Source organism: Myxocyprinus asiaticus, chromosome 13 (genome assembly GCF_019703515.2).
Source record: "Myxocyprinus asiaticus isolate MX2 ecotype Aquarium Trade chromosome 13, UBuf_Myxa_2, whole genome shotgun sequence".
In the NCBI taxonomy this organism is placed as follows: domain Eukaryota; kingdom Metazoa; phylum Chordata; class Actinopteri; order Cypriniformes; family Catostomidae; genus Myxocyprinus; species Myxocyprinus asiaticus.
This window is the reverse complement of record NC_059356.1, coordinates 42,733,519-42,760,263: the sequence shown is the minus strand read 5'-3', so window position 1 is coordinate 42,760,263 and position 26,745 is coordinate 42,733,519. Positions and strand designations below refer to the sequence as shown.

The window sequence follows — 26,745 nt, the reverse complement described above, 5'->3', positions numbered from 1 at the left end:
AATTATTTCCAAATAACCTTTATTTAACTTTAACATAACTAACATGATGTTTAAGGTTTTTAATTAGTCATTATTACAAACACAAACATTCCTACTGACAGCAGTCTGCTAAAAATATGTAACCTACAAATATTATCTTTCTCACTGTAGGACCACCTCATTCAAAACAGTTTTATAGATTTAGTGTATATACATTAACAGCTTTAAGCTCATTAATCAAGATCTTTACTAAAGATCAATAAGGAGTTCTTCACCATGGGACCATTCTTCATCATTTAAAGTGGTTTCTGTACCACAGAAATTAGTGTCTAGTTATAAAACACATTTCATAATTTGATACATGTGCAAAATCAGAACTAGATTAAACATCTCCATCATCACCTGCACCTAGAGCTTAGATTTATTAAGTTTGATAGAGACAGAACATGGTAAGGGATGAACCAAAACTGCTATAAACAAACTGAAAAGTAAGCAAATGGAAATAAACTGACAGTCTGTGTGCGTTCTACAATATTGGACATTGTTAACAGGTTAATTGCTGCTCTAGAGATGTAAATCCAGCTCAGAGCTATGGTTGCGAATGGCCGGGGTCGTGGAGCGACATCGTTGCTGACGGAAGACGATCAGCTGCTTTTGCTCTTTCTGCAAGGAATTTATCAAACTCTGAAAGAGAGAGAGAGATGATACTTTGAGATTTCCAGATGCAGCTGTCTTTCACAGATTCTTGTATTAGCCACTTATATGCAGTAGAAAAGCTTAGGAAACGTGTAAATGTAATCTTAAGAGTATATGCTAGGTTAGTAGTAGTAATCCATTGCAAAACTATGGATTTTTAATTTGTCATTAAAATACTGTAACCAGGGGACTTGTACCTTCACTTGTCACTCCCTCGAAGTCATCTTGCTGCATCACAAAGGCAGAACAAACAATAACACATTTATTAAATGCTGATGCTTCAACTTCGTAAAAAAAGCCACATGCAAAAATGACTCAACTGAAATTATGAATACATAAACAGACCCACTTTATATTAGGTGTCTTTAACTACTAAAGTATGCACTCAATAATTTGATACAACGTATATATGTTGTTGCATTGTACTTACATTTAAAGTACCTGCATTTAATTACATCTGTAGTTACACTGTTAATCTTAAAACTATCCTTAAACCTAACCCTATCCCAACCCTTACATTAAACCCTAACCCCTAACCCCACTCCAACATCAGTAGTAGCAGCAAATGTGAGGTTTGTGAGAATTTTTCAGAACAGTATTTTTACACAATAAATGCATTGTATTGTAATGTATTTTAATGTTGGTACATAGTAGTTTAAAACACCTAATTTAAAGTGGGACCCATTAAACAATACTCAGTGTTTAAAGACAACATGTAATCAAAATTGACCTTGTTGACTTAAATTGCTATTGTTAAAAATCTACTCCCCAATGGAAAAAATTAATTGGATTTTTACTTCTGGAATCAGGCTGTTGCACTCACATTATCCACATCAAGCCATCGTTCAATGTCATCCATCACTTCACTCTGATCGACAGGGATCTGACAGCAGAAGATACATGGTAGTTTACTAATGTTAATATATTTTAATGTAACTACTAGTTCCAAACCACACCTGTTAGTTAGTTCTCATTCATGAGATAAGAGAAAGGCCCTAAGTATTAGTGTTTTTTGTAATAAAAATATATATATATATAAATATAAAATATACAGTTGTGCTCAAAAGTTTGCATATCCTTGGAGAATTGGTAATATATGTACCATTTTTAAACAAAACATGAGTGAGCAGGCAAAACACATTTCTTTTTTTTCTTATGGGATTCATATTCAACTGTAGGTTATAACAGAATGGCACAATCACAAAACAAAACATGGCAACAAATAAAAAAATGAAATGACCCCTGTTCAAAAGTCTGCATACCCTTAGTTCTTAATACTGTGAATTGCCCCCTTTAGCATCAATGACAGTGTGCAGTATTTTGTAATAGTTGTCTATGAGGACCCAAATTCTTGCAGGTGGTACAGCTGCCCATTCGTCTTGGCAAAATGCCTCCAGGTCATGCAAAGTCTTTGGTCGTCTTGCATGAACCGCACGTTTGAGATCTCCCCAGTGTGGCTCAATGATATTAAGGTCAGTAGACTGTGATGGCCACTCCAGAACCTTCACCTTTTTCTGCTGTAACCACTGGAGGGTCAACTTGGCCTTGTGCTTAGGGTCATTGTTGTGCTGGAAAGTCCAAGAGCGTCCCATACACAACTTTCGTGCAGAAGAATGCAAATTGTCTGCCAGTATTTTCTGATAACATGCTGCATTCATCTTGCCATCAATTTTCACAAGATTCCCCTTTAGAGCTCACACACCCCCAAAACATCAGTGAGCCACCAACATGCTTCACAGTGGGGATGGAATTCTTTTCACTATAGGCCTTGTTGACCCCTCTCCAACCATAGCACTTATGGTTGTGACCATATTACAAATTACAGTGTGCCAGAAGCCGTGAGGCGTGTCAAGGTGTTGTCGGGCATATTGTAACCAGACTTTTTTGTGGCATTGGCGCAGTAAAACCTTCTTTCTGGCAACTCGACCATGCAGCTCATTTTTGTTCAAGTATCGTCGTATTGTGCTCCTTGAAACAACCACACCGTCTTTTTCCAGAGCAGCCTGTATTTCTCCTGAGGTTACCTGTGGGTTTCTCTTTGTATCCCGAACAATTCTTCTAGCAGTTGTGGCTGAAATCTTTCTTGGTCTACCTGACCTTGGCATGGTATCAAGAGATCCCCGAATTTTCCACTTCTTAATAAGCGATTGAACAGTACTGACTGGCATTTTCAAGGCTTTGGATATCTTTTTATATCCTTTTCCATCTTTATAAAGTTCCATTACCTTGTTACGCAGGTCTTTTGACAGTTCTTTTCTGCTCCCCATGGCTCAGTATATAGCCTGCTCAGTGCATCCACTTGAGAGCTAACAAACTCATTGACTATTTATACACAGACACTAATTGCAATTTAAAAAGCCACAGGTGTGGGAATTTAACCTTTAATTGCCATTTAAACATGTGTGTGTCACCTTGTGTGTCTGTAACAAGGCCAAACATTCAAGGGTATGTCAACTTTTGATCAGGGCCATTTGTGTGATTTCTGTTATCATTATGATTTAAAAAGGAGCCAAACAACTATGTGATAATAAATGGCTTCATATGATCACTATCCTTAAATAAAAGACAGTTTTTTTGCATGATCAGTCATATTTTCAAAATCAATGCCAAAATTCCACAATTTCTGCCAGTGTATGCAAACCTTTGAGCACAACTGTATATATATATATATATATAGATATATAAACAAAAAAATGAATATGTTCCAGTCCTGGTGGAACCTGATGACTGGAATTAGAAGTTGGTTTGAAAGTTGGTAGCACCATAAAATAAGGCTGAAAGGATCCAGATCTGAGAAAACTAAACCAGTGGTTCTCAAATGGTGGGTCACGACCCAAAAATGGGTCAAAAGTCTGTTCTGAAAATAAATAAATAAATAAATAAAAATGCTAAATGCAAATAAAAAAATGCAACTGAGCATATAATCATGCATAGCAAAATAAATAGTAGCTTTAGGCCCTTTTCCACCTAAAGTCCTGGTACATTTCTCTCAGTAACTTTCTATATTAGAACTCTTATGAGGAACGGAACACCCAAGGAGACTTTTCCCCTGTTGCATTCGCATTCACAAAAGTAACCACCATAGTGACGTCATCTAGTATCGAGCATTTTTATTCTGATGTTATTTGCATGCGCATTTCAATAGCAAGAACAATAAAATCAACAACACCGACGGAAGACGCAGGAATCGGAGCTACACTTTTGTTTGTTTAGGGCTGTTTTATATGAACTGTGGCTGCATCAGTTAATGTTTTAAACAGTGTTTTTGGATGAATGGAACTATTTGAACAGTTTAAAAAGCACCTTATTTCATCCTACCTTCATCTATCCTTATATAGCATTTACTAGTTTTCGGACACAGCTTGTGTCTTCAGGTTACAGGTTAAACTGGGCTCATGAGATGTGCGTGTGTTGCTCCGTGCTGAAGCCGGAGAGAAGAGATGAGACGAGGCGGCGAAAGTGCGCTTTTACCGCACAGCACACACTGAACTCAGCGGACAACTTGTTGAAAATGCACTATAAATCTACACTATATGGCCAAAAGTTTGTGGACACCATATGTGCTTGATGAACATTTGATTTCAAAACCTTAGGCATCAATTTCCCCCTTTGCTGTAATAACAGCTTCCACTCTTTTGGGAAGGCTTTCCACTATACTGTATGTAGTAACATGGCTGCAGGGATTTGCTCTCATTCAGACACAAGGCTATCAGTGAGGTCAGGAACTGATGTTGGTCGATGGGGCCTGACTTACAGTTGCTGTTCCAGTTCACCCCAAAAGTGATCAGTGGGGTTCAGGTCTGGGCTTTGTGCAGGCCAGTCAATTTCTTCCACGCCAGACACAGTAAACCATTTCTTTATGGACCTCACTTTGTTCACAGGGGCATTGTCATGCTGGAACAGAAAAGGGCTATCCACAAACAGTTGCCACAAATTTGGAAGCACACAAAGCCCAAACCATTACATAAAGAAACATTAAGATTTTTCTTTACTGGATTTAATGGATTAACCAAATTCGTTAATTAGAAGGGGGTGTCCACAAACTTTTGGCCATATAGTGTATTTATCAACACAATCTTTTACAATAAAGGCTTTTATGTCTCAACATAAATTATTGTACTGAAATACTCACTCATTGACTTAAATAAGACATCTTGATGCAAGTTAACCACGCAGTATCAGGCAATACTTCCCTCATGTAAACTAGATTTAATGTTTAGTGTACAATAAAGTTCAAGTACCCACTCTCGATAAACCTCTGATTATATATATCTGTCATCCCAGGAAAAAGTTGAAGTAGTAATCCTGAAATTACTTTATTTTCTGTTTTCACACAGTACAGATGTGATGAAAACTCAGAGCGTGTCTCCCGATGAAGTCACGCACACACATCCATGAAACGGCTGATTCTCTTTGGATACTTTGTTTGTTATATGTTATTTCTGTTAAGGGAATTGTACAATTCTCTCAATCCTCTGAGTAGCAGGCTAGCAGCTAGTTTGTTACTAATGGTGGCTGTGGAGCTCCTCTCCTTTCTAAATGCAGGTTTTTGTCTAATCACAGGCTGCAGCACCTCCCACAGTCCCTATATGCCCAAAAAGTATCTACCCCGGAGTAGGAGCTAAAATGTCCACTAAAACAGCTTCGAGGAACTATAGTTCCTTAGGTGCGAAAGCGATGAAAAGCACTAAACCCGGGGAAAAGTACCTAAAACGGGCTTTAATATCACCAGTGGGGAAAGGCCCTTTTTTTTTCAAAAATATCTTTTGTTGTTGACATCAAAAGCTGTGCATTCAAATGGTTTTCTGGTGCAAATTCAATCTGTCACTGGCAGAATCCAGCTAAATTAGGTAGATGCCAACATGGCCAGGTTGCTAGACATGCCCTCATCCTTGAAAACCATGAACAAACCCATGCAAGGTAAAAAGAAAAAAATAAACATGACTATATTAAATACAGTTTGCCTACAGAGATTTATACTATTTTAATTTATTCATTTAATTATGATTTGTTTTTTATATTACAGTAATACATTTCACTGTTTGATTCTAAGGACATTTTGAAATAATTACCACAATTACATTTAATGTAAAATCTGCATTATGAAGCAAAACCAGTTGAGAAGCACTGAAAAAAAAAAAAAAAAAAAAAAAACAGCACACCGTCCCAAAGAACGTCCAGTAAAGATCCTCGAAACATGCAGGCAACAGAGCAACACAAAGAAAGAGAAATTACATTCAGCATTCACCAAAGGGGAAAAAATGGTTCACAATCTGAGGGGAAACAAAACCCAACTCAGCCAATGGTACGTCAAAATGCAATCTATCTCATCAGCTAATCAGACCCACCATTCCCTTTTCAACCATCCAATGAAATTGAGGTGAGCTGCTGAGGGAGGTGGAGTCTAGACTTTCATCCTTAACATAGACAGACAGCCTTTATAAATGATGGACACATGTAGTGTGGCATCCAATAGCAAGTGAACAAGTAAAAACACATACTAAATGCTGTTCCAAAGGACATACACAGATAATTAATGCGGTTCCCTCAAAATACAAAGAGATGCCATTTGCAAGCTCTATTTCAAACATGATATCCTTTCTTTAAGATTAAATAATTCAGAAATGCTTACCGCTCCAATGTCCTGTCGCTTTATTTGTGTAGCATCCAATCCCCCAAGTGCTGATGAGGTTTCTGGACTGTCAACAAATCACAACAAAAGATTAGTAACTAAGCTGTTAGTGGCACTTTCGAAGACATGCATCCATGTAACTATCGTTCATACATAGTTAAAAGAAAAGTATCTCCACTCTGTAGGTCCATACAATGCAAGTGAATTGTGACTAAAACTTTATAGTAATTTATCTCCATTTTCACTATACATCTTGACATCAGCAGTCTCCTTGGTGATCATGCTTTTAAGCTTGATTAAACTTTCTAGTGCCATCTAGTGCTCTGTGCATGCATTAAGCACTAGGAAGTTTAATAAAGCTTGAAATCATGATCGTGCCTAGAGACAGCAATGGCAAGATGTACAGTGAAAATGGAGTTACATTTTGGTCTGTTTTCACTTAAAATTGATTAGATCACCTAAAAAGACATGGATTTATCCACTGGAGTCATATGGACTACTTTTATGCTGCCATTATGTGCTTGTTGGAGCTTAAAATTTCCGGTCCCCATTCACTTGCATTGAATGGACCTATAGAGCTGAGACATTCTTCTAAAAATCTTCGTTTGTGTTCTGCAGAAGAAAGAAAGTCATACACATCTGGGATAGCATGATTATAAGTAACTGATGGGAGAATTCTCATTTTTGGGTGAACTATCCCTTTAAGGATTTGCACAAACCCCCAACACTGAGTATTACATTTTGGCTCTTAACTCGTCCCACACCGTTTGTGCAACAGACATGAATGATACCTCAAAATCATGAGATTTCCCATTCATATATAAAATGTATACAAATATGTGCTGTATTTATAGGACTTTTACCTTTTTTGCAGCGAGCTGTGTTTGTTTACATCTGCCTTTGTACCTGTAACAAATTATAAATCATAATTATGTTTTATTAGCTACAAAAATTCATATTTCAATAAAACACGAGCAGAAATGATAAGGAAACATAAGGAAAATTGACACTTACTTAACCCTGCCATCTGATTGGACAGTATGTTGACAGTTGATTGGCTGACTGCACAATGAGCACTATTTGCTGCCTTCGATTGGTTAAGAGTTTCCGAAGCAGCACCGAGGTCAATGAGGTTTGTGTAAGCTGGGCTCTGAAGTAAAACAATGAAATGTTATGCACATTTATAAACAAATCAAGTAAAGAACCAACCTTTGCCCATTATTGTGTATTTAATATTAAATATATGTTCTTACAGATTGTGCATTGCTCTGTATGTTGAGATGTCTTTCAAATCTAAACAAGAGAGAAGTTGGGTAACACTAGTGGTGAGACAAGTAATTAAATTCATTTTATGTGTGGTTTTTGACATCTCAATACTGTGACATAATTATAAATTATATCCATCTATCTTAATTATATCTAATTAAAATGTGTTTCCTAATATCTGTCTTTATTCATATATCTTTTTAATGTAAGACTTTCTAATTATAGTTTATCTCTCTATCACGATCCACCTTTTTCTTAAACGTGAAAGTGTTCTACAATTCACAATGGAAGCCTGTTTTCGTTTTCCGGTCTCCAGCATTTTCACTTGCATTGCATATGTTTTAGTGGATAACTGATGTTCAGCGTTTTTAAATAGTAAAAATGGCCAAAAAACAAAACAAAAAAACATGTGGCTCCATAGTGCTGATACTTTACGGAGTCATGATGACCGTCTTTAGAAAGTGCCTCACCCGAGTGGGTAGATGACTCGTAGCAATGGCCCGAGGTTAGTTACATTGATATCATTAAAGGAATAGTTCACCCAAAAATTAGGTGAATGGTGACCAAAACCAAGTCTTCTGAAGTGATCTAATCGGTTTTGGATGAGAACAGACCAAAAATAACTCCCTTTTCACTATAAATCGTGACATCAGCGGTCTACCTGGCGATCATGATTTCAAGATCGATTACACTTCCTATAGAGCCATCTAGCACTCTGCGCATGCGTCAAGTACTAGGAAGTGCAATCGAGTTATATTTTGTTCTGTTCTCACCCAAAATCAATTAGATCGCTTTAGAAGACATTGATTAAACCACTGGAGCCTTTTGGATTACTTTTATGCTGCCTTTATGTCCTTTTTAGAGCTTCAAAGTTCTGGTCACCATTCACTTGCATTGTATGGACCTACAGAGCTGAAATATTCTTCTAAAAATCTTCATTTGTGTTCTGCAGAAGAAAGAAAGTCATACATATCTAGGATGGCATGAGGGTGAGTAAATGAAGAGATAATTTTTCTTTTCATTTTGGGGTGAACTATCCCTTTATAAACTAACTAACACTTAAAATGGTTGTTGTTTTCCATCTAGATCACTAGTTTCGGTTGTCTTTTGCTTCTTATGGAGACCAGAACCAGAAAACTGTCCAGCAGCAATCAGAATCATCATAGCGCTGCCGGTCAAGAAAACTGGTCAAGATACGTTTAAATGTAACAAATTTGACCAAAAAAAAAAAAAAAAAAAAAAAAAAGCGCTTAACTTGACTTTCTTAACTAATGTCTGAATTTGTTAAAATTATTGTTTATTTATTTTTTTTTTTACTTTATTAAAAATAACATTTACATGTGTTGTATTATGTTATGGTGAATAAGGAATAAGACTCGTGCTCATTAATTCACCCTATTTTTACAAGACATCTATACCTTGCAGGTCCCCTTTGCATTGATTAAATTGCATTGAGTATTTGAACACTATTCATGGATGCTCACAACACATTCATAACATCATGACATTAAACCATCAATGACATGATTTTGCCTCTAACCTGTGATATTGTGCAAAGGTAGTGTTCATGTCATCATTGACCATTAGTAACTGCTCTGTAAGTTTTTCGTCTGTCAGTCTGGGTATGAGGTCGACCATTCGGCCCTGCATATGCTTGCACATGGAGTAGAGCTGCTACTGACCAGAAGAGAGAGGAAGGTGATTAGAGAGAAAAAAGGACAGCTATATGCAACAATTCATTATATTTATGGGTTGTACAGGTCATCCGGAAAGTATTCACAGCGCTTCACTTTTTCCACATTTTGTTATGTTACAGCCTTATTCCAAAATGGATTAAATTCATTATTTTCCTCAAAATTCTACAAACAATACCCCATAATGACAACTTGAAAGAAGTTTGTTTGAAATCTTTGCAAAAATATTAAAAATAAAAAAAATCACATGTACGCAAGTATTCACAACCTTTGCTCAATACTTTGTTGAAGCACCTTTGGCACCAATTACAGCCTCAAGTCTTTTCGAGTATGATGCTACAAGCTTGGCACACCTATTTTTGGGCAGTTTCTCCCATTCTTAGCAGGACCTCTCAAGCTCCATCAGGTTGGATGGGGAGCGTCGGTGCACAGCCATTTTCGGATCTCAATCGGGTTCAAGTCTGGGCTCTGGCTGGGCCACTCAAGGACCTTCACAGAGTTGTCCCGTAGCCACTCCTTTGTTATCTTGGCTGTGTGCTTAGGGTCGTTGTCCTGTTGGAAGATGAACCTTCGCCCCAGTCTGAGGTCCAGAGTGCTCTGGAGCAGGTTTTCATCAAGGATGTCTCTGTACATTGCTGCATTCATCTTTCCCTCAGTCCTGACTAGTCTCCCAGTTCCTGCCGCTGAAAAACATCCCCACAGCATGATGCTGCCACCACCATGCTTCACTGTAGGGATGGTATTGGCCAGGTGATGAGCGGTGCCTGGTTTCCTCCAGACATGATGCTTGCCATTCAGGCCAAAGAGTTCAATCTTTGTTTCTCATGGTCTGAGAGTCCTTCAGGTGCCTTTTGGCGGGCTGTCATGTGCCTTTTACTGAGGAGTGGCTTCCGTCTGGCCACTCTACCATAGAGGCCTGATTGGTGGAGTGCTGCAGAGATGGTTGTTCTTCTGGAAGGTTCTCCTCTCTCCACAGAGAAATGCTGGAGCTCTGTCAGAGTGACCATCAGGTTCTTGGTCACCTCCCTGACTAAGGCCCTTCTCCCCCGATCGCTCAATTTGGCCGGGCGGCCAGCTCTAGGAAGAGTCCTGGTGGTTCCAAACTTCTTCCATTTACGGATGATGGAGGCCACTGTGCTCATTGGGACCTTCAATGCTGCAGAAATGTTTCTGTACCCTTCCCCAGATCTGTGCCTCGATACAATTCTGTCTCGGAGGTCTACAGACAATTCCTTGGACTTCATGGCTTGGTTTGTGCTCTGACATGCACTGTTAACTGTGGGACCTTATATAGACAGGTGTGTGCCTTTCCAAATCATGTCCAATCAACTGAATTTACCACAGGTGGACTCCAATCAAGTTGTAGAAACATCTCAAGAATGATCAGTGGAAACAGGATGCACCTGAGCTCAAATTTGAGTGTTATGGCAAAGGCTGTGAATACTTATGTACATGTGATTTTTTCGTTTTTTATTTTTAATAAATTTGCAAAGATTTCAAACAAACTTCTTTCACGTTGTCATTATGGGGTATTGTTTGTAGAATTTTGAGAAAAAATAATGAATATAATCCATTTTGGAATAAGGCTGTAACATAACAAAATGTGGAAAAAGTGAAGCGCTGTGAATACTTTCCGGATGCACTGTAAATGTATGCGATAGTTCACCCAAAAATGAAAATTCTGTCATAATTTACTCACCCTCATGCTGTTACAAACCTGCATGACTTACTTTTTTATACGAACACAAAATTAGATGTTAGGTGGAATGTTAGCCTCAGTCACCATTTGACTTTCATTGCATCTTGTTTCCATACAATGAAAGTAAATATGTCGATTTAATGATTTAATAAAAATTAACGCAATTAGTTATGCCCCCGACCTGTACGTAAATTCCGTAATAAGGAATATTCCTACCATTGGAGCAATTTAAGCTTGATTTACCACCTTGATGCAGTAGGGGACAGTCAACGCGTACAGGCAAAATGCTGTACAGGCAAAACGCCTCATCAAACCAATGAGCAGGAAGCACAGCTTCCCACAGACAGGCTTTTGTGCTCGAAAACAGGTAGACTGAGCACAACAGAATGCAGGGATTTTGAGATGCACTTTTCAAAGACATATCATCCAAAAACTAAAAATAAATAAACAGTGCTTAGAGGCGCTGAAAATGATTGAGATGTGACGCAACCAAAGTTAGATGTACCAAAAGCATCTGTCTGACGCATGAGTACATATACCAACTATTAAAATAGAGCAGAGGGAAGTAGGCCAATAATTAGGTTATGTTCATGATATGGAAATAAAACAAACAATATTTTGGCTTTTTATATCGTCTAAATACTTTACGTGTCTGTTGCCACAACAGTATACTGTGTATACATATATACATATATATATATATATATATATATATATATATATATATATAAAAATACACACACGCATTATATTCTATATGTATGTACAATAAACACTTTGTGTGTGTGTGTGTGTATATATATATATATATATATATATATATATATATATATACACAGTATGTGTATATACTGTATGTAAAAGATGTTTGAATTATTAAAGATGTTTGACATATTTGAATTATCTGAATTCTAATATTTATTTCATAGTATATTTATAATTATTTTAATTATATACAAAATGACATTAATTTATTATTATTTATTATTACATATCAGTAAATATTGAGATTAATTTGATTACTTAATCTGCACATAATATAATTAATTCGATTAAAAATTAATCGATTGACAGCCCTAAATGAAAGTGAATAGTCTACTTTTGTTGTTTCACAGAAGAAAGTAAGTCATACGTTTGGAACAACATAAGGGTGAGGAAATGATGACAGAATTTCCATTTTTGGGTGAACTGTCCCTTTAAAGAAAAAATATGGGTGTGTACATGCTGAAGAGAGTGTGTGTGTGTATACATGTGTGGGTCTTTAAAATTCTTTTAAGTATTTTTAAGCACATTTTTAAATTCACTAGTTCATTTTAAATGGTCCAGTGTAACAAGTACATTTTTAAATGTGTGTATCTATGTCCATTACTATGAATTTAAAACAGTTGCATACATCATAAGTGACCAATAAGATGGCTTTAATGTGTTTTTTTAATCATTATTACGTCTGTCAGTGTCTATGCGCATTCCTTATTGAGCATGCTTGGTGTGTGCCTCTTATTAGAGAATGCTGTTGCTAATATTAAGCTCAATTCTCCATTACTGAGCACATGTGTGCCTCTCCCTTGTGATTGGTGGGCCGCGCGTTAAGTATTTGATTGATGTTCATAAAGAGGACGTTTGTGTTTGTTATCTTCCTTGTCAACTATTTAGTGCTTCTCTTGCATTTCCTTTGCAAGAAAAACAGCAGGATCAACTCTGAATCTTTGTTCTGTCTCTCCTGGTTAGTTGTGCGTTTGCTTTTTATTCTTGCGCCTGAACCCAACAGTACCAATATTAATCTGTATATATTATTAGGTTGAAGTGCGTTGATGTGGTGAGCTTATTGTATGGTATGAGCCTCTCACACTGAATGCAAGTTATTTATTTGGGCTTTAGTGGGGTGGTTTAAAAATTGTTCCAATTTTATGTTTTACGTGTATTCATAATAAATTTGCCATTGCAGGTGCGGAGTGGCCCTGTATAACGCTAGCTGCTGTTTCTTCATACATGTTTCTTCATACCTGTTCCTGCGTGCTGTTTCATTGTTTCTTTCAGTCGCTTCATTGTCTGTTTTGCCAAACTTGTTGCACTACATTTGTCTCGTTTCTGGATTGTACAGTGCAAAACATTAAAGACGGTGAAAAAAATATAAAATTATAAATAACATATGTATGTACTGTTGTTCGAGAAATTAAAAACCGACAGATTTATACACAGAAAAAATATTTTATAATGAATGCTTGCCAAATAAGAGTGGTCTCTAATGAGTTGGGCTCAGGTGCATTCAAGAAGGCAGAAAATCAGATCCAGATCGGGTTTTGTGATAACGTGGGAAATTGCGCTATTAAAGTAATTTACACTTACATTTACTCTGGAGCCGACAATTTTACAATGATATCATTAACACGATTAGATTAAAGAATATATGACTATATAATACAGTTATAAAACACTGAACTCAAACGGCCATTGCTTGTTGTAGCTGGAGAATTATGCCTAAAACTCTCACATGGGCTTTCAATGACTGCCGCTTGTAAGGGACCGTCTGAAAATTCCACCCACAGCACTAAAACGACGGAGGTGTCCAAGAATTAATTAATTAATTAATTCAATTAAAGTGTAAGTTATACATACAATTTAAAATCTTTGGAATGTGTAAATGTTTTTTGATATCAGTGTTTAAGACAGAACATGCAAGGCAGTTGATTTGAACACTTGGACACCAGTGACTTATAAGCAAACATTTAATCAATATTGAACTTAAATTACACTTTACCCCACTAAATATTATTATGTAGTCATAATGCATTGATGATTTGTTTAAATATAATTTGTTTGGTCTATGATGTGGAACCGCCCCTAGTGTGGGTGTGAGCGATTCTAACCTGCAGCAGTTCTGTGTCGGATTGCTGAACGCTTCCGGGCTCCATCTGTGACATCATGTCTGACATCACCGAAAGATTATTTCGTACCATCTCCAGTTCGGCCTTCAACTGCTTACTCTGAAACACAGCCACTTGTTGAAACCAACAGTACCAACCAACAATAAATGGCAAACACCACTTCTCAGACCTACACTACCAGTCACAAGTTTGGACACACCTACTCATTCTTCATTTTTGCCATTTTCCACATTTCAGAATAATAGTGAAGTCATCAAAGCTATGAAATGACATAAATGGAAGTATGCTCTACTAATCAAAACTAGCTTATATAATTAGCCACCCTTTGTGTAGATTACAGCTTTGCACACAGTGGACATTCTCTCAACCAACTTCATGATGTGCATCCTGAGATGCTTTTTAAACAGTAATGAATAAGTTTCCATGTATGCTGGACACTTGTTGGCTGCTTTTCCTTTACAGTCTTGTTCAACTCATCCGTTAAATTTCCTTTTTGTGAAGAAATACAAACATAGGCACAGTTTATAATTTTCTTCAAAAGTAATTTCAAGCATTTAAACATAAGCCTTTCGATGAAAACGTTTTTGAAAAATGTATCAAGTGCAAGTCCAAACCTTTGAAGAGCACAGATATGTAGAGTTCCACAATAAAGTGATGTAATATGCAAATGAAAACCTTAATTTGCTACATCAATGCCCTCTGACTGGTTTCTCTCGTTTTAGTCTGGTTAGTCAATCAAAGGCATTTTGTTCAGTCCTTAAATCCACAATGTTACAGCCCTACACACCCTTTAGACTGACTGTGACATGTTAGTCTGCAGGACTGCTTGTGTTTTACCTGTTGAGGTGACAGTGTGAGGGGAGTCTCTGTATTCTGTGGCTGTGATGATTTGACTGTGTGCTGTTCTGCATGCGCTGTTACCGGAGACATGGAGTCAACGCTCTGTTGGAGTCAAGCAGTCATAAATTAATAAATACAAACTAAGAAAATGAAACCAAATCAGGGGACAAAGGCATAAGTCATATTTCACACAAGCACTCTTGAGAGAGGACCTATAAAGATGGTATGGTGTTTCACCAAAATACTTTAGTTACTACATTTATTAGCAGTTGCCCTTGCAAGAAGCACTGTTATTATTGCTCATACGTCCCTATTATATACGCCAAAAACAGTGTGCATATGGAGTAGGGTGTCCGAGTCGAGCGGCTCTTTACGACTGTAAGTGCTATATTTACCTAGAAAGTTGTTCCTTGTGCTTAAATTGTGCTTGTTTGACAAACCCAGAGTGAACTCTTTTTGCAGTTGTTGTTACTACGTCATCTATTTCTTAGATTTCTTGGATTCTTCTATTTCTACTCACCTGCACACCTAAAGAACATTCTTTTTTACCAGCCGAGAAGTGCGTTCTTCATCAAAAGCAGTATGCTGACAGTATGCGATTTCGGACGCATCTTAAAGCTGAAGTTTGTAACTTTTTCAGTGTTTAAATTCTCTCTCCAATCCTACCAGCTTAATATGCAGAGACAACTATTAGTAAGCCATTCATAGGTTAATTTTCTCGAAAACTGTAAACACTGTGTCTTTGTGGCACTATCAACTTTCTGTTTGTTTTGAGCAATCTGTCTAGCCCGAAGCAACAACATTGACTCAACCAATGGCCTGAGTTGGGGGAGGGACTATCTGTTTGTTCGATAAACAGCAGACAGAGGGCGTAATATGGAAGGCTGTTTGAAAACAATGTTTATTTTGTAATTCCATATGGTGGCGCTAGTGTCGCAGAAATTGTACAATTCAATTACACAATACAAAATTACGCAATTAAAACTTGTCCTGTTGTTTGTGCTACGAACATGAATTAAGCCTAAAATCACATGGCCTGTTCAGGAAAGGGGTGCTATTACTTACTAAGCAATCAGATTTATGATGTTCACATGGCGGACTATAAAGCAGGCAAAATAAACCGGGCCATATCTAGGGACCAGAATGTTATAGAGATTTATGGGTTGGCTCTTTTGAATTAGATCAAGGAGGACCCTCGTCCCTGTACTGAAGTGCTCAAACTGCTCAAGCGTCCTGTAATTGTGTTATGAAAAGTGGCGAAAACCCTACTTGGGCCTGTAAGCAACTACCAAGAACCATCCAGAACAACTGTAAAGCAACATGCTAAAATCCACTCAGAACACAAATAAATGCAGTACCAATGGAATTTTTGCTGAAACTAAAGTTACCATGGTAAATTTTTCTGCTTTTTGGAGCTCAAAGTTCTGGCCACCATTCACTTATATTGTATGGACCTACAGAGCTGAAATATTCTTCTAAAAATAATAACGTGTTCTGCAGAAGAAAGAAAGTCATACACATCTGGGATGGCATGAGGGTGAGTAAATGATGAGAGAATTTTTTGGGTGAACTATCCCTTTAAAATGTGAGCATTGACAATTACAAAATAGAGCACAATAGTACCCGGCCACTTTTCCAGCCGTCTTGGTTCCAGAAGAATTTTTCCCATTCTTTTATCCATAGGGATTACATAAAATACTTCATAAAATAGTTCTAAGCCATGAATCACGACATGAATCACAACATTACAAACTTTGATTTGAAGCAAAAAAGCATTTCAAAATTGGACAAAAAGACAAAAGACTGTGTCCTTAACATCTTTCATTAGAAAATAAACTACAATCCCATGAAGAGAATGACGTTATCAAATAAAAAACATGATAGGAAAATGTACAACTATTGATTTAAAGTTGTTGATTAGAAATAGAGAAACAATACATTTTAAGTTTATTACAAAATATTCAGATATATATCAAAAAATGTAAGTAGTACGGAGACCGACGCGAATGTGTCATTCACAGTGCATCGTGGAAGTGGGTGGTCGCTGCAAAGCTCTTTTGCTGTGGCTTGTTGGCCAAGATATCCTGACTAGTGGATTTTCTCCCTCAGGTTCATGGGTAATGTAGTTCTTCACCAGAAATTCCGCTATTAAAGGGATAGTTCAATTTTGTGGTTATCAACGTTATGCCAAAAAAGCTGTCGATTGAGCTAGTAACATTTAAAAAAAAGGTTCCATTAGTTAACATTAGTTAATGCATTAATTATCATGAATAGACAATAAACTATATATTTTTATATAATTTGTAACAGCATTTATTAATCTTTGTAAATGTTAGTTAATAAAAAATACAATTGTTCAAATGTTAGTTCATGTTAGTTCACAGTGCATTAACTAATGTTACCAAGTACAACTTTTGATTTTTAAAATGTATATGTTGAAATTAACATTAACTAAGATTAATAAATGCTGTAAAAGTATTGCTCAATATTAGTTTATGTTAACTAATGCTGTTAACTAATGTTAATAAATGGAACATTATTGTAAAGTGTTACCATTGCGCTTAACTTGTATTGAACCTGGAATACTCCTTTAAACAAGTTGAAATAACATGGACTGATGGCTTCAAAAGAAGCATATACCATCAATGAACAACATTGGTGCTCACAACAGGTTTGATAAATGATTGTTAAAATCAATTCGCCTATGGAGAAAATGAATGGGATTTTTACTTCCGGAATCCTACAGTTGAACTCTATTGTTTTAAAAACAGTGAGTCTAACATTATTGGTTTGTGTATTATGTGTATTTGCACAAGTTATACCCTGTTGGGAGTGTGAATAGGGGAATATCCATTCAGTTCTGTCACAGGAAACTCCACACCTCTCCTCCTGAGATCCTCATACACGGTCACAACACCCGTCAGATCTGGAGAACTACGAAAGGCATCGGACCACGCCTAGTGAGAGAGCACAAGACAGAATCATATGACAGACACACCCTGTGCTTTGTCTGAATACTAAGCACCAGTTGAACTGACAAAAAGACTTGTTTGTTTTTTGGACCTGTATCATGCTTAGCACTCTGTTCTGAAGAATCATCGGAGGGTTATTTTTAGGCAGTAGGGTTTGCACTAAAACATTCTCCACAAAGTCTCTGGTGGACACGTAGACGTGAAATTTGTGGCAGCAATTCTTAACACAGGCCTCCAACACCTGCAGCAAAACCAAAGGCTCATTGTAACAATCTACTAGCAGAATACTTCCAAAGACAGTATAAGTGAGAAAGTTTTATTTAGCTATTTAAAGCAGAAGTGTGTCATTTGCAAATAATTATTGTTTTCAAACAGGTTTCCCGAACACCACCTGGCTTCCATTGGTTGAACAAACAGATCCGTCCCGCCCCAAATTCATGCCAGTGGTTGAGTTAATGTTGCCGTTTCAGGATAGTCTGGATGCTTAAATGAATAGCAATGTTTTGATAGCGCCACGGAGCCACAGTCTTTACACTTTTTTTTTGCTTACTTACAGTATAGTCATCTCTACATATTAAACTGAACTCAAAAAATGTACACACTTCAGCTTTAACAATCAAATATGTGCAGAAATATGGAACAAGATAGATAAGTAATTGGTGATGTTGACAATACGTTTGACACTTACACTCAAAGCTAGCATGACCTCTTTAAAATTCCTATTTCCCAAGATCCTCTTCTTTATTGCTCTGACTGCATCTTTAGGCCTACAAACAGAATTACAACAAAGCAGTTTAAATGTTATACAAATTAGAAGCTCAAATCATTGTAAAGTTGCACAAATAGCCTTTCAGATTTACAGTGTGCCCAAAATAGCATTTGGACACTTAAGCCACACTTAAATGTACAGTATTGAGTGCAAACAAATAAATTAAGCATTAATTTTACAGAAAGCCAAAGCACATTTTTAAGCAAATTATTTCACAAATACATTTATTGGGTTTTAATTTATAAAACATCACATATACTGTTCAAAATGAAGTACAAAAAAAGTATTGGACAATTTCTGGTTGTTAAACATTAATGGAACATGTCCATAGATTGACTAAAATGACTTTGGAAACAGTTGGTTAAAAGTAAGCAAAGTACATTGTTTGCAAATGCTAGTTGGTTTGATATTTTGTTATTTAATGCAATGACTTAAATTTGATTGCCATGGCTGTATAAACACACATCCGTCCTCAGCATACATACCCGTCCTCTGTTTCATTTACTATGTCACAGATCTCCATGTTGAGGCCCCAGTCTTCTGACGGGAGAGAAGAACTGGTGGCATGTTCTAAGCGAGAGACAAAACAAAAATCAAACACACAAAGGTTCATATTTTAAAGAACGCAACAACATGTTCTGGTTGAATATAAATTTTTGCTTATTCACAACTAAACAAAATGCAGAAACCCAGATCTACCCCAAAGCAAACATACTTTTACAGACATGTATGCAGGTTTATTAACCACTGTTAACAATGCCATTACAGAAAAGTTGAGACGGGGTAATTAAGAATAAATAACAATCTGACGAGTTGAATCAACAAGGTGATGTGAAACAGGACATGTTAAACAGGAGAGTTGTTAAAGTATATAAGGAGCCTCCAAAGAAAGCCCAGTCCTTTTAGAGTAAGGATGGGTTGAGACTCGCCAATTTGCAGATGCTTCAGCAAATAATCCAGCACTTTGAGAACAATGTTTCCCAAAGACAAATCGAAAGTATTGTGACATTTCACCTTCAACAGTGCACAATATAGTTAAAAGATTCAAGGAATCCAGTCAATTCTCAATGCATAAAGGGCAAGGCCGAAAACCACTTCTGAATGCGTGTGATCTCTGATCCCTCAGACATCACCATCTTAAAAACCATCATGATATGGTAATGTATGGATATGGATCCATACTGTAATGGATATCATGACATCGGCTCAGGAATATTTTGGTAAACCTTTGTCAGTCAACACCATTCACTGCTGCATCCACAGATGCAAGTTAAGGCTTTCCTATGCAAAGGAGAAGCCATACATCAACACTGTCCAGAAGCGCTGCCGACTTCTCTGGGCTCGGTCTCAGAACATTGGAATTGTATTTTGTGGTCCGAAGAGTCCACAATTCAAATAGTTTTGAAAAAATAAATAAATAAATAAATAAAAAACAACACATCGTGGCCAAAGAGGAAAAGGGCCATCCAAGCCGTTATCAGCATCAAGTCCAAAATCCAGTGTATGTTGTGGTATGGGTGAGGGGGAGGTCAGTGCCCATGGTATGGGTAACCTGTGTTGCACAACTATAAGGGCACCATTAATGCAGAAAGAATATGTACAAATCTGTACATATACAGTATGTACGGTTTACAAGTGCATGGCTGTGTAAGCAGAGAGTGCGGGTGCAAGATTGTCCTGCCTGCAGTCCTGACCAGTCTCCAATTAAGTATGCGTTGTGCATTAAGCACAAAATATGCAAACGAAGGCCCTGTACAATTGCACAGCTGAAGACCTGTATAATGGATGAATGGGGAAAATTTCTGCTTGCTAAACTTAACAAACTTGTGACTTCAGTGCCCAGATGCTTAATACATGTTATTAGAAGAAATGGTGATGTTTCACAGTGGTAAACTCTCGATTGTCCCAACATTTTTGGAGCGTGTTGCAATCATCTGATTAAAAATATAATAATAATATATTAATTCACCAGGTAAAACATCAAGTAATGTGTTGTTGTAGTGTTTTCAATATAGCACAGGTTGAAAAATTCTTTCAAATCACTCTTTTTCGTTTTTATTGGCATTTACAATGCTGTCCCAACGTTTTGGGAATTGTAAAAATTAAAAAAATAATAAATAACTTTTATACGCTTATAAAAGTTAAATGCTTTTCCTACAGCTCATGGTCATTTAACTAGTGAAAAATGAAATGCTGATATCTATATCCTCCTGCACATGCTTAAATGTCAAAAGGGCTTGCAGTAAAAAAGTACAGCTCCTTATCAACAGAATCATTTGTAAACACATCATTAACTTTAGAATGATCATACAATCACATACACGTTCAAACAAAAGCACTGAATTGGCTGTCTACTCTGCTCTGCTCTTATGTCAGGACATCATTGTTACCTTACTCATCAGTGGTGCTGTTTATGTCTCCAATACAACCCCACAGTTACAAGCACCGAACTTACTGTATGTTGACATAGTGATAATAATAACAACAGTTTACAGTCATCAAGAGGCCAGAATAACTTCAAAGAATTCTCATATTTACAGTAACTCATTATGGATTACAGAAATCCCATCCACGCTCATAACTGTGGTACAGCTGAGCTAGCATTGATTAACATAACATGCTTTACATGTCTTGTTATATAGTTTACAGTGCTTAAGGCTCAGCATCTGGGCAGGGAAAACAGGCTTTTCAGCAGCTTGAAGGGGCACGTTCCATCATTACACTGCCTGTGTTGTTGTATAATGGGACTAATAACTTTTAAGGAATAGTTCACTCAAAAACCAATATTATATGATTATTTACTCACACATTCAAAATATCTACTTTAAGGCCCTTACACACTTCATACGAAATTGAAGAACGAACAGGTGTGATATAATTTAGAACAAAACCTTGCCAAAATAAAGGTGTTTTTGAGTTTGTTTCGGTGGTTCTTAACAGCTCGCCGGCGCAAACTTTCAGGAAAACTTCTTACCGGCTGCTAAACATCTTACTGCCATTGGTCCATGTTATCAGTAGGTGTGACCTGGAGCTCCACCTACTTTGAGGCCGACAGCTAATTCCTGTTCAGTCAGTTAAGATCAGTCAACATGAACACACTGCCGTGTGGAGTTATTAGCGAGCTGGTACAAATTTACCTGCATCTGTTTGATTGTTCACATTGAGACATTTTCCAAGAACATGTCATGCAATGTATGTTTTTTGTTTAATTAGTCTACAAAAGGAATCAAATCTACTCAAATACTGTTAAGTACTGCTTCACTCATGCGCCATCTGCAGCCATACACATCAACCAAAGTAAGATATGCCTATCATCATTCTTTAGTCTTTATTCTGCCCATTAACACACTTTTATACACCTATCTTTGCAGTAGTATCAGTGTCATCATAAATGACAAAAACAGCATGCAATTGGTGCATATTATGGCTGCTTATAGCATGTTAGTGCCATGAATACAAAAGGTAAACATTACAAATTACCTATTATCAACTGCATGCATATTTATGGCGTCATTTTTATCTCACCAGAACTTGAATTTGAAAAAGCTTCCGAATTCATGATCTTCAAAAAAGACGGTGTAATTTGATGTTAATTTTAAATATTTGAAAATATTTTGTGTGAATTCACCAAAACAAAATAAAAATAATTCAGGTTGTGAAATTCAAGTTTTTATTATTCAAGTGGTGGATTTCAGGTCATGAAATTCAGGTCTCAATAGTCAGGATGTTAAATACAAGTTGAGAAATTCAGGTGGCAAAATTCGAGGATGACATCCGGAGCAAACGAGCATCGAAGTAATCCATTTCTCTCTTTGACAATCGCAAAGCGATGGAAACAGGTCAAAAAAGTAATTTTAAATGAATTAATGAATATATACAGTATACTATATATATATATAGCAGTAAATATATATAGCCTACATTTTTAATAATGTGCGAAACGTCTTTTCTTTGCTCCTTGGCAATTCACATTGAACGAATCAGCTGAAAGGGCCATTAAAATTATTCACGTGCATACATACATACATGTCCAGGTAACACGATCCCCAGTTGATCCATAACACCGGTCAGTCTCAGTGGTACATCACCGTAAACATCTCTCATTTCAAATGTTTTTGTGTTGTTTTGTGGTCTGATTAAAATACAAAACGTCTGTGATGATCACGTCTGTATGAATGTAAGAGCTGTTTTTAACTCATGAAGAACACACGAAAAACGAAAGCAGCCGAGGCAGTGTTTATGACTAATGTTTACATTGTAGTCTGTGCTTCATAATCTTATGTGTTATTTATTGACCAACATTAGTATATACACATAAAAATATACTGTAAATTGACATTATAGTGCTTTTTTATTATTGTAATGTGTTACATTCATGGCATACCATAGTCTGGGTGTTATGACATGAATATAAACATGAATGAACATATGTACTGTATTTGATACGTGCACAGATAAATAAAGCAGAAAAATATAAGTGTTATATCTTTGTTCTCCCCCTTCATCGCTGCTTGACTTGGGTGAAATTAAGCTGAAAGATAAAACTTTAATGTAAGAAAAATAAAATGTTGGCTCTGAACAGCAGTATCACTTTTTCAAGATTTATAAATAAAAACAAAACTTTTGCTGGCTTTTGTCGCATCCCACAGCGCAGCACACTGTCTGAAAGTAAATGGAATTTTGGTCACAAAGGCAGCGTGATCATACAGTGATGTCATATGTAACAGGTCAATATGCTCATGCATTACCGTGATTTATTATTTTTTTGCTATATGCACGAATTGAGTGTATAGGAAATTAATATAATAATACCTGATTAATAATAGCTACAGGAAATGACAGAATAATTTTAGGCCTCTGTATTATTATTGTTATGTTTTGTGTGTGTGTGTGTGTGTGTGTGTGTGTGTGTGTGTGATTGTTAATACTTAAAAGAAAATGTGACGAAGTAAAAGACTGACATTTAAGGTTAAATGACTCGTGTAATGATCACTTTTGATTTTTCACGCATGCATTACATGCAAGACAAAAGAAACTATAACGGAATACTGGTCTAATTTTAGTAAGGGGTACAATGCAAATGCACATATTGCAGAACACTTCTCTAAAGTATATAGATGGAGCCCAGATTTGTATTATCATGAAGGTAACGTGGTCTGCCTGAACATAAGCATAATAAATAAGACACTGACAAATCATCAGTAGTCCACAAATCTACATATGAGGTTAGACTACCCAGAATTTTCATACAAATATTAAAAAGCAAGATGGCATGCTAACTCAAGCAATCCAGACTGGTAATGTAAACAAGTAAGAACAGAATGTGTGTTGTACATTCAAAGTTCACTATATTTTTATTCAGCACTAGTACAAATGTCCAAGAGAAAGTGAAATATAATTTTATCAAACAGCCAAGACATGCAACACACACTTACAAAATGGGTAAAGGCGGCTGTTGTTTCAGTCAGCCATATGTCTGTATTATTTCACTTATTTACAGTATCAACAAGAGGCAGCTACCATGGATGTAATGATTAAACACACTCTGTTGTCTCTGAAGGCAGAGAAATTTAAATATATATATATATACACACACACACACACACACACACACACATATATATATATACACACACACACACACACACACACACACACACACACACACACATATATATATATACACACACACACACACACACACACATATATATATATACACACACACACACACACACACACACACACACACACATATATATACACACACACACACACACACACACACACACACACACACACACACATATATATATATTTATTTTTAGATTTATTATTTAATACTTCTCGACTACAATGTGTTTTTTTTTTCTTTCCTTTTTTTTTCTTTGCAGACTTGCAGCTAAAATTAGGTAGTTTGATTATTCGTTTCCACTGGTAAATATCCTTTGCCCATATGATTATGAAATAAGGTTCTTTTTTTTCCCTCCCTTTTTCTCCCCAATTTGGAATGCCCAATTCCCAATGCGCTCTAGGTCCTCATAGTGGCATAGTGACTTGCCTCAATCCGGGTGGAGGAGGACGAATCTCAGTTGCCTCCGTGTCTGAGACCGTCAATCCGCGCATCTTATCACGTGGCACGTTGAGCGTGTTACCACAGAGACCTAGCGCATGTGGAGGCCCACGCTATTCTCCGCGGCATCCATGCACAACTCACCACGTGCCCCACCGAGAGCGAGAACCACATTATAGCGACCACGAGGAGGTTACCCCATGTGACTCTACCCTCCCTAGCAACCGGGCCAATTGGTTGCTTAGGAAGCCTGACTGGAGTCACTCAGCACGCCCTTTGAAATAAGGTTCTTGATGAAACTTGCTGTTAGGTGAAGGATCCAATTTACTGATGAAGTTGATCTTTTCTTCAAAACACATTAATGAAACATTATAATAAGTATCCCTAAAGTATACCTTTTTGTGTTTTATTATTTATGTTTAATTACTCTTTTGAGCTGTTTCCGTCGCTTTGCGATTGTCAAAGTGAGAAATGGATTACATCGATCTTCGTTTGCTCTTCCTTGCATTGCCGGATGTCATCCTCAAATTTTGCGACCTGAATTTTTCAACCCGTATTCAACACCCTGAATGTTGAGACCTGAATTTCACGAACTGAAATCCATCACTTAATAATAAAAACTTGAATTTCACAACCTGAATTTTTTTTTTAGGTGAATTCACACAAAATATTTTCAAATATTTAAAATTAACAGCAACATTTTTCGATAACATCAAATTACACTCGGCATTCGGAGGCTTTTTCCAAATTCAAGTTCTGGTGATATAAAATTGACGCCATACAGATTACTTTAAATCATAATCGAGTGGTTAAAACAGCTTCTTTTACTGATCTCGTGTGAATTACACTCAAAGAAGTCATCGATAACACATTTTCATGTCATATTATCCTCATTTTTAAATGCTCCTATAAACGCCTCCCCCAGCGGTGTGGCCAGTGTCTGAATGTTTGCAAACAGTATGTCGTTGAAACTTTTCCTGGCTTTGAGTGAAGAATGAAGAAGCACTTCTCTGTGAGTGTGCCGAGGCTTTTAGTATTCTACAGAAAAAATAACTGCATATGGGTGAGCGACATGAGGGTGAATAAATAATGACAGAATTTTCCTATTTTTTTTTTTTTTTTTGGTGAACTATGCCTTTAAGTTTATTCATGCAAACTGAAACTTATATTCATCAAAGGCAGAAGAGACAGCAATCCGGGATGAGCAGAACATTGCGAAAATTATTTAGCTGTTGTTATAATTAGGGTGTTTGGCTGGAACAAACAGTCCCAGTCCCTCCATAACTAACTGCTATTGAGATGATTTTACTTGCACGGACCAAGACAAGAGAACACCATTTGAAAGTGATAAAAATGCCCCCAGTATTGTGTTTCTGAGCAAAAACGAGTGTACTGGAATGAGTTTAACTGGGCTTACGAAACCGTTTTAATTCTTTGGTGGAAACAGTCCTTTTCTAAATAAGTGCAGCAAAGAAATGGGTCAAAACGTCATTAGGGTGCATTGAGACTTGCAAAATGCCAACAAACCCCACGCCCCGCCTTCCTTCACTACTATTGGTAGATAGCGTTTGATTGACAAGCAAATGTACCAATCATGAGAACGGTAAGCAGTTTTTGATCCCGCCTTCGATACTGGATTGTACGAACGAGATGTCGATCAAATTTAATCGTATCATTGCTGTCATTGATAAAATTATATATACGTGTTCATATTTGTCTTGTAAATAAATTAACCACACATATAAAACAACATTTGTTAAATTCAATGCAAACATCACGCAGTCGTATCCAAAAAATTACGTTAAAATGATGAAGTGCTGAAATTATGCTCGCGGTAACGTACTCGTTTGATTCATTAGTCGTCTAAAGTGTGATACTAACCTATAAGTTGACCCACAGGTGTAGAAAAAGGGTTTCCTATGAAAAACTCCATCCTCCGAGAGAGTTTCTCTCCTGCACTGAGCAGTACTTCTTCTGGTTGATCAGCTGAAGAGCTTAAACAAACGTAACACCTTACGTCACCTCTTAAAGTGACAGCAGCACAATGAAAATGGAATACTAGCGTACTGCATACTTCGCAGTATATACTGTACCCTTAATGCTATATTTGAAAAATAGTATGTGAAGCAGTATGCAACTGAAGCTAGTTGCTATATTGTTGTCTCCTGACCTCTTTGATCACTTTGCAAGTTTAATTCAGTGAGTGCCATCCAGTTACCTTGGAAATAAAAAAACCTTAT

The 26,745-nt window shown here is 36.8% G+C and overlaps 1 protein-coding gene across 4 annotated transcripts; it reads right to left on the bottom strand.

The window, feature by feature from the left end:
* LOC127450033 (target of Myb1 membrane trafficking protein-like) lies at positions 1 to 26,516 on the bottom strand. Of its 4 annotated transcripts, none has more exons than XM_051713739.1 (16): positions 26,387 to 26,516; positions 18,918 to 19,002; positions 18,352 to 18,430; positions 17,755 to 17,904; positions 17,514 to 17,648; positions 14,689 to 14,793; positions 13,834 to 13,950; positions 9,114 to 9,247; positions 7,561 to 7,600; positions 7,322 to 7,457; positions 7,171 to 7,213; positions 6,308 to 6,374; positions 6,024 to 6,092; positions 1,499 to 1,558; positions 873 to 903; positions 1 to 663 (listed from the first exon to the last, which is right to left on the bottom strand). In XM_051713739.1, exons 1-16 carry the CDS (start codon positions 26,436 to 26,438, stop codon positions 569 to 571), a joined length of 1,398 nt encoding a protein of 465 aa, XP_051569699.1. In that variant the 5' UTR covers positions 26,439 to 26,516; the 3' UTR covers positions 1 to 568. The 4 variants fall into 4 exon arrangements, with proteins under 4 accessions (XP_051569699.1, XP_051569700.1, XP_051569701.1 ...); XM_051713741.1 differs by having other exon boundaries at positions 561 to 663; positions 1,473 to 1,558; XM_051713740.1 differs by lacking the exon at positions 6,024 to 6,092.
* Positions 26,517 to 26,745: the final 229 nt, after the last annotated feature.

Coding starts and splice junctions, on each gene's coding strand:
- LOC127450033 (XM_051713739.1), bottom strand. CDS start 26,438: ATGGAGTTTTTCATAGGAAACCCTTTTTCTACACCTGTGGGTCAACTT. Junction 7,458..7,560: donor TACAGAGCAATGCACAATCT/GTAAGAACATAT, acceptor GTTTTACTTCAG/AGCCCAGCTTACACAAACCT. Junction 7,214..7,321: donor CAATCAGATGGCAGGGTTAA/GTAAGTGTCAAT, acceptor AATTTGTTACAG/GTACAAAGGCAGATGTAAAC.